Source organism: Lynx rufus, unplaced genomic scaffold (genome assembly GCF_022079265.1).
Source record: "Lynx rufus isolate CCGP_SWC_20201006 ecotype Redwood Valley unplaced genomic scaffold, mLynRuf1.p SCAF_5, whole genome shotgun sequence".
In the NCBI taxonomy this organism is placed as follows: domain Eukaryota; kingdom Metazoa; phylum Chordata; class Mammalia; order Carnivora; family Felidae; genus Lynx; species Lynx rufus.
Genome location: NW_025814867.1, coordinates 58,334,864 through 58,347,689, shown reverse-complemented (window position 1 = coordinate 58,347,689; position 12,826 = coordinate 58,334,864). Strand labels below are relative to the sequence as shown.

General features: G+C 36.2%; 1 protein-coding gene across 1 annotated transcript in view; it reads left to right on the top strand.

Annotated features, from left to right (window-relative positions):
• Positions 1-12,826, top strand: part of SI (sucrase-isomaltase) — a 102,233-nt gene that overhangs the window by 34,906 nt on the left and 54,501 nt on the right. The window contains exons 18-22 of the mRNA XM_047099835.1: positions 900-1,054; positions 1,965-2,049; positions 3,138-3,194; positions 10,223-10,347; positions 12,358-12,446. Coding sequence (XP_046955791.1) covers positions 900-1,054; positions 1,965-2,049; positions 3,138-3,194; positions 10,223-10,347; positions 12,358-12,446 — 511 coding nt within the window. The remainder of the gene's footprint in view (positions 1-899; positions 1,055-1,964; positions 2,050-3,137; positions 3,195-10,222; positions 10,348-12,357; positions 12,447-12,826) is intronic.

The window sequence follows — 12,826 nt, the reverse complement described above, 5'->3', positions numbered from 1 at the left end:
AGTGGTGAGTCCTCAGTGCAAAGATGACCTTGGGAATGTCCTGTGTTTTCTATGAATGGGCCTGAATAGTACTCCCACCATGCTCATTGATTAGCTGGGAGCAGCCAAAGGGAAATGTCTTCAGAGTAAACATGATGGTGAATCAAGGGAGGCAGCAGCTGGTGCCCTCAGTATAATTTTGCTACCCATAACAGGAGATCTAAGCAGGTTTGCTCATATCACTGCACCTAGACTAAGAGAGTCCACTGATCTAGCGTGGGCTTAGCAGGAAAGCTGTCCTTCAGGTTACAAGCTGTCCTTCAGCTACAAGAGGTGGCCAAGCTGCTCTGTTCCCTGTATCTCTGGGCCAGTAGACTACCTGGGCTTTTTTTCCTAATGGCAAGGACAAGGCACAAGGCAGTAAGTCCTCAGGCAAGCACATTTCAAGCCTTTACATGAATGGGTCGCATGTTACTAAAACTCCATTGGCCAAAGTATGTCACTTAGCTGAGCACAAAGTCAAGTGCACTTGATGGGAAATACACTCCATTTTATTGGTAGGGATTTCAGAGTTATACAGCAAAGGTTGGAGGTACAGGAAGCATGAAAATTGGAGCCAATAATGCAGTCTACCACAAATAATATAGGTGAAAATTCTTCGTTAAAATATCTTTTCATCTCTAATATATAAAAATGAAAAATGCCCAGTTTAAAACAAAGTTTAATTAAAACATATCCAAATAAAAATATAAAAACTAAAAATACTTATATACTTTGATGATGAAAGAGGAACAATTTCAAATTTTCATACACAAACTAAAATGTATATAGTTTGCATTTCAAAAATAGCTTAAATGCTTCTCTTTAATTTTCATTCACATTTTAGCGTTTTTAATGTCAATTTCCTTTTTATTCCATAGCATCAGGATCCAGCATTTTTTGGACAGAATTCTCTTTTGGTTAATTCATCAAGGCACTATTTGAATATTCGCTATACCTTATTACCTTTCCTATATACTCTGTTTTACAAAGCCCATAAGTTTGGAGAAACAGTAGCACGGCCAGTTCTTCATGAGTGAGTACTACGTTCAAGAATTTTAATTTTTTCAAATTATATGAGACATATATTGAAAAATTAATGGAGATTAATCAAGATGTCAAATGGATTTCTGCTTTTTTTTATATTCATATAAATCATTTGATGAACTGTGGAATAACATTAGTAAATAAGTATGGTTAATTTAATGAGTTGGACAAGATTAAGTTATAAATGTGGGAATCAAATAGATCTTAAAAGAAAAAATATATAGAAAATATATTGGGTAAATTATATTAGTAATATTAAATATGCAGTTATTGAAAACTTATTACGTATTGTCAAAATCATCTGAGTATATAGATCAAGAGTACAGTATAGTCACAGAGCAATGAATTGTGTTTGCCTTTGTATATTTTGATCAAAGCAGGACCTTTCCTCAAGAAATGACTTTAGAATCCATATCAAAACAGGAATTTTTTAATGAAAAATTTTAAAGGAAGAAAGTCGTGTATGAAAGATTTCTGGTACTTTACAAACCTATCTTAGAGGGGAAAATGAATTAAACAGAATAGTTGTTTATTACAGATAACAGATAACCTTATCATGTATCATAGTTTTTTTGAGCCCAGATGAACTAATTTCCTCCCACCTTCCCTCCTTTCTTCCCCCTCTCCCTTCCTTCCTTCCTTCCTTCCTTCCTTCCTTCCTTCCTTCCTTCCTTCCTTCCTCCCTTCCTTCCTTCCTTCTTTCTTGAGTGTCAGATGAACCATAAAGATATAAGAACCATAGCTTCAAAATGACAGGTCAAACAAGTAAAAATTAAAGCTAATAATAATTCCCGGGAAAAGACTGAAATGATAAACCCAAGAAGGAATATGGATAAACTTATTTTTTTATCTTTATATTGTAAACATGGCATTATGTAGCAAATTGTCATTATTCTTAGGTTTTATGAGGATATGAATACCTGGACTGAGGACACTCAATTCTTATGGGGCCCCTCATTACTTATTACTCCAGTTTTGAAAGAGGTAAGTTTTACAACTCTAATACATTTATTGCTTTTAAAGGAAAACTTTATAACCAAATCCACACTAAATTATAAAAAACAAAAAACACAACTTGGTAATAAATGTTACTCAGTAGACTGATTCAACCTGATAAATGTTGAATTGAATTCTAAAATGTAGAAGAAATGCTAAAAATAATAAAAATGATAAGTAGATTTATGCTTTTCAAATATATAATGTGTAACTGTGGAAATAAAATTATATAAAATTAGTATTCTTCTTAAGAAGACAACTTTATTTATGGAATCAAAATCAAATCCATAGCAATAACAATGAACTCTCATTTAACTATACATAGACATTGAAATTTTGCTAACTTTTAGATAAAGAGGTTCTTCAAAGTCAGCTGATCGTATGACCATATTGAAAATGTAGTGGAGTGAGATATTTGGTTTTATCTATCATTTAAAAGTCTATATGCCCATGGAAATATACAAAAATTAATGTGTACACATTTGCAATTACCATGTAGATTATGACAGTACAAATGCAAGTGTGCATTGTTTTTCTCAATTGCTACTTAAATTAATTTCAACTTTGCTTCTGGTGTGTTTTAAATTATTATATTATATAAAACTAATAAAAGAGTCTGTTCATTATTATTTATAACAAATATGGGAATGTAACAATACAAAGGAAGTTTTTTTCTTGACTATTAAAACCCAACTTAGGGGCACCTGGGTGGCTCAGTCGGTTAAGCGACCAACTTCAGCCCATGTCATGATTTCGCAGTTTGTGACTTTGAGCCCCGCGTTGGGCTCTGTGCTGACAGCTCAGAGCCTGAGGCCTATGTCTGATTCTGTGTCTCCCCCTCTCTCTACCCCGCCCCTGCTCAAGCTGTGTCTCACTTTCAATAATAAATACACCTTAAAAAAATTTTTTTTAAATAAAAAAAAATAAAACCCAACTTAATACTTGGTATAATACTTTTCTGATAAAAGTAAACAAATTAAAGTCAACAAATGAAAAACATAGAAATATTTGGTATAATACTTTTCTGATAAAAGTAAACAAATGAAAAACATATAAATTATCTTGTTTTATTTTAGGGAGCAGATACAGTGAGTGCATATATCCCTAATGCTACTTGGTATGATTATGAAACTGTAAGTAACTTTAAGATAATAATAGACTCACAAGGATTATACTGTGAAACATCTGATGTGGAAACTTAATTCCAAACATATAGCCTATCTGTTGTCAGCATTTGTGTGATTCTTATAAAAAATGAATAATTTTGGATAATGGTACTATTTGTGCCGGTATACATGTTTTGTTGCACACGGGCAAGTATATGTTTGTTGCATGTGACTAATATAAAGTTATATTCTTTAGTATAAAATCTTATTTATTTTTATTTTATTTTTAAATATGAAATTTATTGTCAAATTGGTTTCCATACAACACCCAGGGCTCATCCCAACAGGTGACCTCCTCAATACCCATCACCCACCCTCCTCTCCCTCCCACCCCCCATCAACCTTCAGTTTATTCTCAGTTTTTAAGAGTCTTTTATGGTTTGGCTCTCTCCTTCTCTAACTTTTTTTTCCCTTCCCCTCCCCCACGGTCTTCTGTTAAGTTTCTCAGGATCCACATAAGAGTGAAAACATATGGTATCTGTCTTTCTCTGTATGACTTATTTCACTTAGCATAGCACTCTCCAGTTCCATCCATGTTGCTACAAAAGGCCATATTTCATTCTTTCTCATTGCCAAGTAGTATTCCATTGTGCATATAAACCACAATTTCTTTATCCATTCATCAGTTGATGGACATTTAGGCTCTTTCCATAATTCGGCTATTATAGAAAGTGCTGCTATAAACATTAGGGTACAAGTGTCCGGATCCATCAGCACTCCTGTATCCGTTGGGTAAATTCCTAGCAGTGCTATTGCTTGGTCATAAGATAGATCTATTTTTAATTTTTTAAGGAACCTCCACACTGTTTTCCAGAGGGGCTGCACCAGTTTGCATTCCCAACAGTGCAAGAAGGGTTCTCGTTTCTCCACATCCTCGCCAGCATCTATTGTCTCCTGCTTTGTTCATTTTAGCCACTCTGACTGGCATGAGGTGGTATCTCAGTGTGGGTTTGACTTGTATTTCCCTGATGAGGAGTGACATTGAGCATCTTTTCATGTGCCTATTGGCTATCTGGATGTCTTCTTTAGAGAAGTGTCTACTCACGTTTTCTGCCCATTTCTTCAATGCGTTATTTGTTTTTCGTGTGTGGTGAGTTCTTTACAGATTTTGGATACTAGCCCTTTGTCTGATACGTCATTTGCAAATATCTTTTCCCATTCCGTCGGTTGCCTTTTAGTTTTGTTGATTGTTTCCTTTGCAGTGCAGAAGCTTTTTATCTTCATGAAGTCCCAATAGTTCATCTTTGCTTTTAATTCCCTTGCCTTTGGAGATGGGTCAAGTAAGAAATTGCTGTGGCTGAGGTCAGAGAGGTTTTTTTCCTGCTTTCTCCTCTAGGGTTTTGACAGTTTCCTGTCTCACATTCATGTCCTTTATCCATTTTGAGTTTATTTTTGTGAATGGTGTAAGAAAGTGGTCTAGTGTCATTCCTTTGCATGTTGCATGTCTCCCAGCACCATTTGTTAAAGAGACTGTCTTTTTTCTATTGGATATTCTTTCTGGCTTTGTCAAATATTAGTTGGCCATACTTTTATGGGTCCAATTCTGGAGTCTCTATTCTATTCCACTGGTCTGTGTGTCTGTTTTTGTGCCAATACCATGCTATCTTGATGATTGTAGCTTTGTGGTAGAGCCTAAAGTCTGGGATTTTGATGCCTCCTGTTTTGGTCTTCTTCAAAATTACTTTGGCTATTCAGGGTCTTTTGTGGTTCCATACAAATTCTAGGATTGCTTTTTCTAGCTTCAAGAAGAATGCTGGTGCAATTTTGATTGGGATTGCATTGAATGTGTAGATAGCTTTTGGTAGTATTGACATTTTAACAATATTTATTCTTCCAATCCGTGAGCATGGAATGTTTTTCCATTTCTTTGTATCTTCTTCAATTTCCTTCATAAGCTTTCTATAGTTTTCAGCATACAGATCTTTTACATCTTTGGTTAGGTTTATTCCTAGGTATTTTATGATTTTTGGTGCAATTGTGAATGGGATAAGTTTCTTTGTCTTTCTGTTGCTTCATTATTAGTGTGTAGAATTCAACTGATTTCTGTACATTGATTTTGTATCCTGCGACTTTGCTGAATTCATGTATCAGTTCTAGAAGACTTTTGGTGGAGTCTATCGGGTTTTCCACGTATAATATCATGTCATCTGCAGAAAGTGAAAGCTTGACTTCATCTTTGCCAATTTCGATGCCTTTGATTTTCTTTTGTTGTCTGATTGCTGATGCTAGAACTTCCAACAGTATGTTAAACAACAGCGGTGAGAGTGGACATCCTGTTGTGTTTCTGATCTCAGGAGGAAAGCTCTCAGTTTTTCCCCATTGAGGATGATATTAGCTGTGGGCTTTTCATAAATGGCTTTTATGATGTTTAAGTATGTTCCTTCTATCCCGACCTTCTTGAGGGTTTTTATTAAGAAAGGATGCTGAATTTTGTCAAATGCTTTTTCTGCATCGATTGACAGGATCATATGGTTCTTTTCTTTTATTAATGTGATGTATCGCATTGATTGATTTGCAAATGTTGAACCAGCCCTACAGGGATGAATCCCATGTGATCATGGTGAATAATTCTTTTTATATGCTCTTGAATTTGATTTGCTAGTATCTTATTGAGAATTTTTGCATCTATATTCATCATGGATATTGGCCTGTAGTTCTCTTTTTTTTGCTGGGTCTCTGTCTGGTTTAGGAATCAGAGTAATGCTGGCTTCATACAATGAGTCTGGAAGTTTCCCTTCCCTTTCTATTTTTTGGAACCGCTTGAGAAGGATGGGTATTATCTCTGCTTTAAATGTCTGGTAGAATTCCCCAGGGAATCCATCTGGTCCTGGACTCTTATTTGTTGGGAGATTTTTGATATCTGATTCAATTTCTTTGCTGGTTGTGGGTCTGTTCAAGTTTTCTATTTCTTCCTATTTGAGTTTTGGGAGTGTGTGGGTGCTTAGGAATTTGTCCATTTCTTCCAGGTTGTCCAGTTTGTTGGCATATAGTTTTTCATAGTATTCCCTTATAATTGTGTATTTCTGAGGGATTAGTTGTAATAACTCCATTTTAATTCATGATTTTATCTATTTGGGTCCTCTCCCTTTTCCTTTTGAGAAGCCTGGCTAAAGGCTTATCAATTTTGTTTATTTTTTCAAAAAACCAACTCTTGGTTTCATTGATCTGCTCTACAGTTTTTTTAGATTCTATATTATTTATCTCTGCTCTGATCTTTATTATTTCTCTTCTTCTGCTGGGTTTGGGGTGTTTTTGCTGTTCTGCTTCTATTTCCTTTAGGTGTCCTGTTAGATTTTGTATTTGGGATTTTTCTTGTTTCTTGAGATAGGCCTGGATTGCAATGTATTTTCCTCTCAGGACTGCCTTTGCTGCATCCCAAAGCATTTGGATTGTTGTATTTTCATTTTCATTTGTTTCCACATATTTTTTAATTTATTCTCTAATTTCCTGGTTGATGCATTAATTCTTTAGTAGGGTGTTCTTTAACCTCCATGCTTTTGGAGGTTTTCCAGACTTTTTCCTGTGGTTGATTTTAAGTTTCATAGCATTGTGGTCTGAAAGTGTGCATGGTATGATCTCAATTCTTTTGTACTTATGAAGGGCTGTTTTGTGACCCGGTATGTGATCTATCTCAGAGAATGTTCCATGTGCACTTGAGAAGAAAGTATATTCTGTTGCTTTGGGATGCAGAGTTCTGAATATATCTGACAAGTCCATCTGATCCAATGTATCATTGAGGGCCCTTGTTTCTTTATTGATCCTGTGTCTAGATGATCTATCCATTGTTGTCAGTGGGGTATTAAAGTCCCTTGCAATTGCCACATTCTTATCAATATGGTTGCTTATGTTTGTGATTGTTTTATGTATTTGGGGGTTCCTGTATTCAGTGCATAGACATTTATAATTGTTAGCTCTTCCTGATGGATAGACCCTGTAATTATTATATAATGCCCTTCTTCTTCTCTTGTTACAGCCTTTAATTTAAAGTCTAGTTGGTCTGACATAAGTATGGCTACTCCAGCTTTCTTTTGACTTCCAGTAGCATGATAGATAGTTCTCCATCCCCTCACTTTCAATCTGAAGGTGTCCTCAGATCTAAAATGAGTCTCTTGTAGACAGCAAATAGATGGGTCTTGTTTTTTTTATCCATTCTGATACCCTGTGTCTTTTGGTTGGTGCATTTAGTCCATTTACATTCAGTGTTATTATAGAAAGATATGGGTTTAGAGTCATTGTGATATCTGTAGGTTTCATGCTTGTAGTGCTGTCTCTGGTACTTTGTGGTCCTTGAAACATTTCACTCGCAGAATCCCCCTTTGGATTCTCTTGTAGGGCTGGTTTAGTGGTGATGAATTCCTTCAGTTTTTGTTTGGGGAATCCTTTATCTCTCTTTCTATTCTGAATGACAGACTTGCTAGATAAAGAATTTTTGGCTGTCTATTTTTTCTATTCATCGCACTGAAGATTTCCTGCCATTCCTTTCTCGCCTGCCAAATTTCAGTAGGTAGGTCTGCCACTACTCTTATGGGTCTACCCTCTAAGTTATAGCATGTTTATCTCTAGCTGCTTTCAGAATTTTTTCTTTATCCTTTATTTTGCCAGTTTCACTACAACATGTCATGCAGATCAATTCATGTTACGTCTGAAGGGAGTTCTCTGTGCCTCTTGGATTTCAGTGCCTTTTTCCTTCCCCAGATCGGGGAAGTTCTCAGCTATGATTTGTTCAAGTACACCTTCAGCCCCTTTCTCTCTCTTCTTCTTCTGGAATTCCTATGATATGGATATTATTCCATTTGATTGCATAACTTAGTTCTCTAATTCTTCCCTCATACTCCTGGAATTTTTTTTATCTCTCTTTTTCTCAGCTTCCTTTTTTTCCATAATTTTATCTTCTAATTCACCTATTCTCTCCTCTGCCTCTTCAGTCCGTGCTATGGCCACCTCCATTTTATTTTGCACCTCATTTATAGCATTTTTTAGCTCCTCATGACTGTTTCTTAGTCCTTTGATCTCTGTAGCAATAGATTCTCTGCTGTCCTCTATGCGTTTTTTCAAGCCCAACAATTAATTTTATGACTATTATTCTAAATTCTTTTTCTGTTATATTGCTTAAATTGTTTTTGATCAATTCGTTAGCTGTCACTACTTTCTGGAGTTTCTTTTGAGGAGAATTCTTCTGTTTTGTCATTTGGGTAGTCCCTGGGATGGCATGGAACTGCAGGGCACTTCCCCTGTGCTGTCCAGGGTAACTTGTATTGTGGGCAGGGCCGCAGTCAGACCTGATGTCTGCCCCCAGCCCCCCGCTGGGGCTCCAGTCAGACTGGTGTGTACCTTACCTTCCCCTCTCCCAAGGGCAGGACTCACCGTGGAGTGGTGTGGCCCCTGTCTGGGCTATTTGCACACTGCCAGGCTTGCATGGGATCTGGCATATTAGCCCGGGTAGATCTGCAAGGTGCACAGGGGCGGGAGGGGCAGGCTTAGCTTGAATTGCCGTGGGAGGTCCTCTGTGGGAGGGGCCTTGCAGCACCAGGAGGGAGGCAGACCCATTGGAGGGATGGATCCTCAAAAGCACAGAGTTGGGTGTTTTCACAGTGCAGGCAAGTTTGGTGCCGGGAACTGGTTCCCTTTGGAATTTTGGCTGGGGGATGGGAGGGGGAAATGGCACTTGCCAGCACCTTTGTTCCCATGCCAAGCTGAGCTTTGTCCTCCGGGGCTCAACAACTCTCCCTCCCTGCATCGTCTCACCCTCCCCAGTCTCCTAGAGCAGAGCTGTTGACTTTTAACATTCTAGATGTTAAGTCCCACTGGCTGTCAGAACTCACAGAGTCCCACCCCTCGGCTTTTGCAAGCCAGACTTCGGACACTCTGCCTTGCCTGGCGGGGTGCCCCTCCACCACCCAGTCCCTCCCACCAGTCCGTGTAGCACGCACCGCCTCTCTGCCTACCCTCTTCCATGGGCCTCTTGTCTATGCTTGGCTCTGGAGAGTCCATTCTGCTAGTCTTCTGGTGGTTTTCTGGGTTATTTAGGCAGGTGTGGGTGGAATCTAAGTGGTCAGCAGGATGAGGTGAGCCCAGCGTCCTCCTATGCTGCCATCTTCCCCCTGGAGTCTTACTTATTTTTAGTTTACAGAAATAAGTCAGGGGTAATTTTAGTAAGGAGTGGGGATTCATTTTAATACTTTTCCTATTTTATATATTTATTTTAATGCCAGAGGAATTGAGTACTGAGCTAATCCTAAACATTTGTTTTTATAATGGTACATTCAAAAGTTCGGGAAAGATTTTCATTTCAACTTTGAAAAGGCAACATGGTAGCGTTCATATTCAACCTATTTTTGTAATTGACTAAGACCTTTAAGAAGTATTTATTTTAAAAGGCATCGTTTTGTAGATCACTTACTTTTGCTAAGCAGACTCTTTATTTTTATAGAAACAATGATTTTTAAAAGCTTTTTAAACAAGAACAAACAATAAAAATAGGGCTAAGAAAGAGTACTAATTATCATAGAGGGGAAATGGATTTCTCTAAGTTGGGTTTTTGTTTTGGGGGGGAAAGTAGATTTATTTTTATCCTGCTTTGTTCAGTAAACTGAAAAAAATTTTTTTTCAAAGTTCAAAGTCAGCATATTAATACTCATTTATTTTTTTTATTTATTTTTTTTCAACGTTTATTTATTTTTGGGACAGAGAGAGACAGAGCATGAATGGGGGAGGGGCAGAAAGAGAGGGAGACACAGAATCGGAAACAGGCTCCAGGCTCTGAGCCATCAGCCCAGAGCCTGATGCGGGGCTCGAACTCACGGACCGCAAGATCATGACCTGGCTGAAGTCGGACGCTTAACCGACTGCGCCACCCAGGCGCCCCTAATATTCATTTAAATGACCTGAATTGCTCACAGTAAAAATTATTTCAATGTGTAAATTCAAATTATTGTGAAATGGGATTAAAATTTTTACAAATACTAAAAAAAATCTTCCTAACTTCTAAATATTAGGGTGCAAAAAGGCCATGGAAAAAACAACGTGTTAATATGTACCTTCCAGGAGACAAAATAGGATTACATCTTAGAGGAGGTTATGTTATCCCCATTCAACAACCTGCTGTAACTACAAATGCAAGGTAAAATGACAAATCATTAACTTAAATCTGAAATATAATTCAAGTTTTAATATTTCTATTTTATTAAGAATCAAAGATTAATGTTTCATTTTTTTCACCAGAATATTTATGTAGAGAGGGAATTCTTAAATATAATCATCATTTATTAAAAAAATGCAAATTATATACATTATTACAAATTGCTTGACTTAAAGAATGAACATAATTAGATTATAAATTTATTTCTTGTGCCAAAAATGTGCTGACATTCTCTATAGAATATGTATAATTAAAGTTAAGTCCTTATCTTAATAAAAATATGAGAACTTAAAGTAAATTATATAATTGTTAAAAAATCAGTTACATACTTAGATTTTCCATATGTAAATGACACACATTTTTCTTTCTGCTAAAATGTTTTACATTTAAATTGATAAATGAGGTGGAAAATTCTGTGTAGGGAAAGAATAAGACAGAAACTAAGTTGTTTGTTAAGAATAAATTACAGGGGCGCCTGGGTGGCGCAGTCGGTTAAGCGTCCGACTTCAGCCAGGTCACGATCTCGCGGTCCGTGAGTTCGAGCCCCGCGTCAGGCTCTGGGCTGATGGCTCAGAGCCTGGAGCCTGTTTCCGATTCTGTGTCTCCCTCTCTCTCTGCCCCTCCCCCGTTCATGCTCTGTCTCTCTCTGTCCCAAAAATAAATAAACGTTGAAAAAAAAAATTTAAAAAAAAGAATAAATTACAGAAATATTTAGGAAAAAAAGAAGAAACTTGAAAATTCTGGCTCAAAAGCACACATAAGGTGTTATATTGAATCCACATATTTCCTCACATTCTGCAACATCCCAAGAGATAGTCATTCTCTATTCCTTATCCTCCTGTGTTTTCTTCATAACCTTAAGAATATCTGGAGTCGTATAGGTAGTGTGTTCACTCCCTAGACTGTAAACTCCATGAAGGCAGGGACTTGACTTTTCACTGCTTTAGTCCCCAAACCAATAATAACATCTGACTCATAATCTGCTCCCTATTTTCGCTAAATATTTGTTGAAGGAACACATATATGAGTGAATGAATGTGTGCTAGTAATGTAATTATTTTGGCATTCTACAATTGATTATTTTCAGACTGTAACTGTTTCTTGAATGTGTTCTCCAACAAATTAGTTATATTCTAGAGCTGTATTGAACAAGAGAAGCATACGCTTTGGTGAGTGTATGCAGGATGGAATATGTTGTATACAGAGCAGTTGCCTGGACTACATAGCCTCAGGGGTACTATTTTAGGTATAAAAACCTACAGTAATATATAACTAAGGAAAAAATTTTATTTATTATGTCTCAGGATAGAATTAGCTTGATTTTTAAGGTTATTAGATATTCCACTGAGCATTAATTTTTTTTTAAATTTTTTAATGTTTATTTATTTTTGAGAGAGAGACAGAGCATGAACAGGGGAGGAGCAGAGAGATAGGGAGACACAGAATCAGAAGCAGGCTCCAGGCTCTGTGCTGTCAGCACAGAGCCAGACGTTGGGCTCAAACTCACGAACCATGAGATCATGACCTGAGCTGAAGCCTGACACTCAACCGACTGAGCCACCCAGGCGCTCTGCATTAAATTTTTTATATTGTACTTTTCATTTTTATGTATATAAGATGTAGCCCTGATAAACTGCAAGGTAGAGTTAATTGAGGTGTTGCAAATACATGTTAAATATATTCTGCATTCATAAAGTATATTTAATTTTTCTTGTTTGAATTGAAGTATCATTATACTGTTTCAATTTTGCTTGTGTCCTACTTAGCCTCCAAACAATTACATATTATATTTATTATATTTATTTTTATTTATAAATTATTTTCTTGTGGACAAATTATTAATAAGTATAGACATAAATTTTATTGATATCAATGTTCTCACATGAATGCAGTACTCCTAAAAATCCATTAGGTTGAAATGGACTTATTTATAGGATATTTCACTATTATAAATTTACTTTGAATAACAAATCTCCCAAACTTACTTAACAGCCGAAAGAACCCTCTAGGACTTATAGTTGCATTAGATGAAGATAACACAGCAAAAGGAGACTTTTTCTGGGATGATGGTGAAACTAAAAGTAAGTCTCAATGTGATATGCTTTTAAATATTCATTCTGATGAGGGAACATTTGCCTGTATTGATATATGCATCTGTTTAAAAAATGTCACAAGCTTTATTTTTAATTCTTGTTTTTTATCTATTTTAGTCTATGAGGTTACTTTCTGAAATTTAACATTGTTCTTTAAATTATCAATATTAAATTACAATATTTAGTTTTGTCTATTAGTTCATTGTCAAGTTGTTTGACAAGTGTAGATATCTTTCTCTATTAGATTATTAATTTTAATTAAAGTAGTTAATAAATTCACAGATATATAAATTGTATCATAGTTTCAACTCTCTTAAATGGTTGTAATAGTTAAAACTAAAATTTTATTACTGTAAAAAAACAAACAT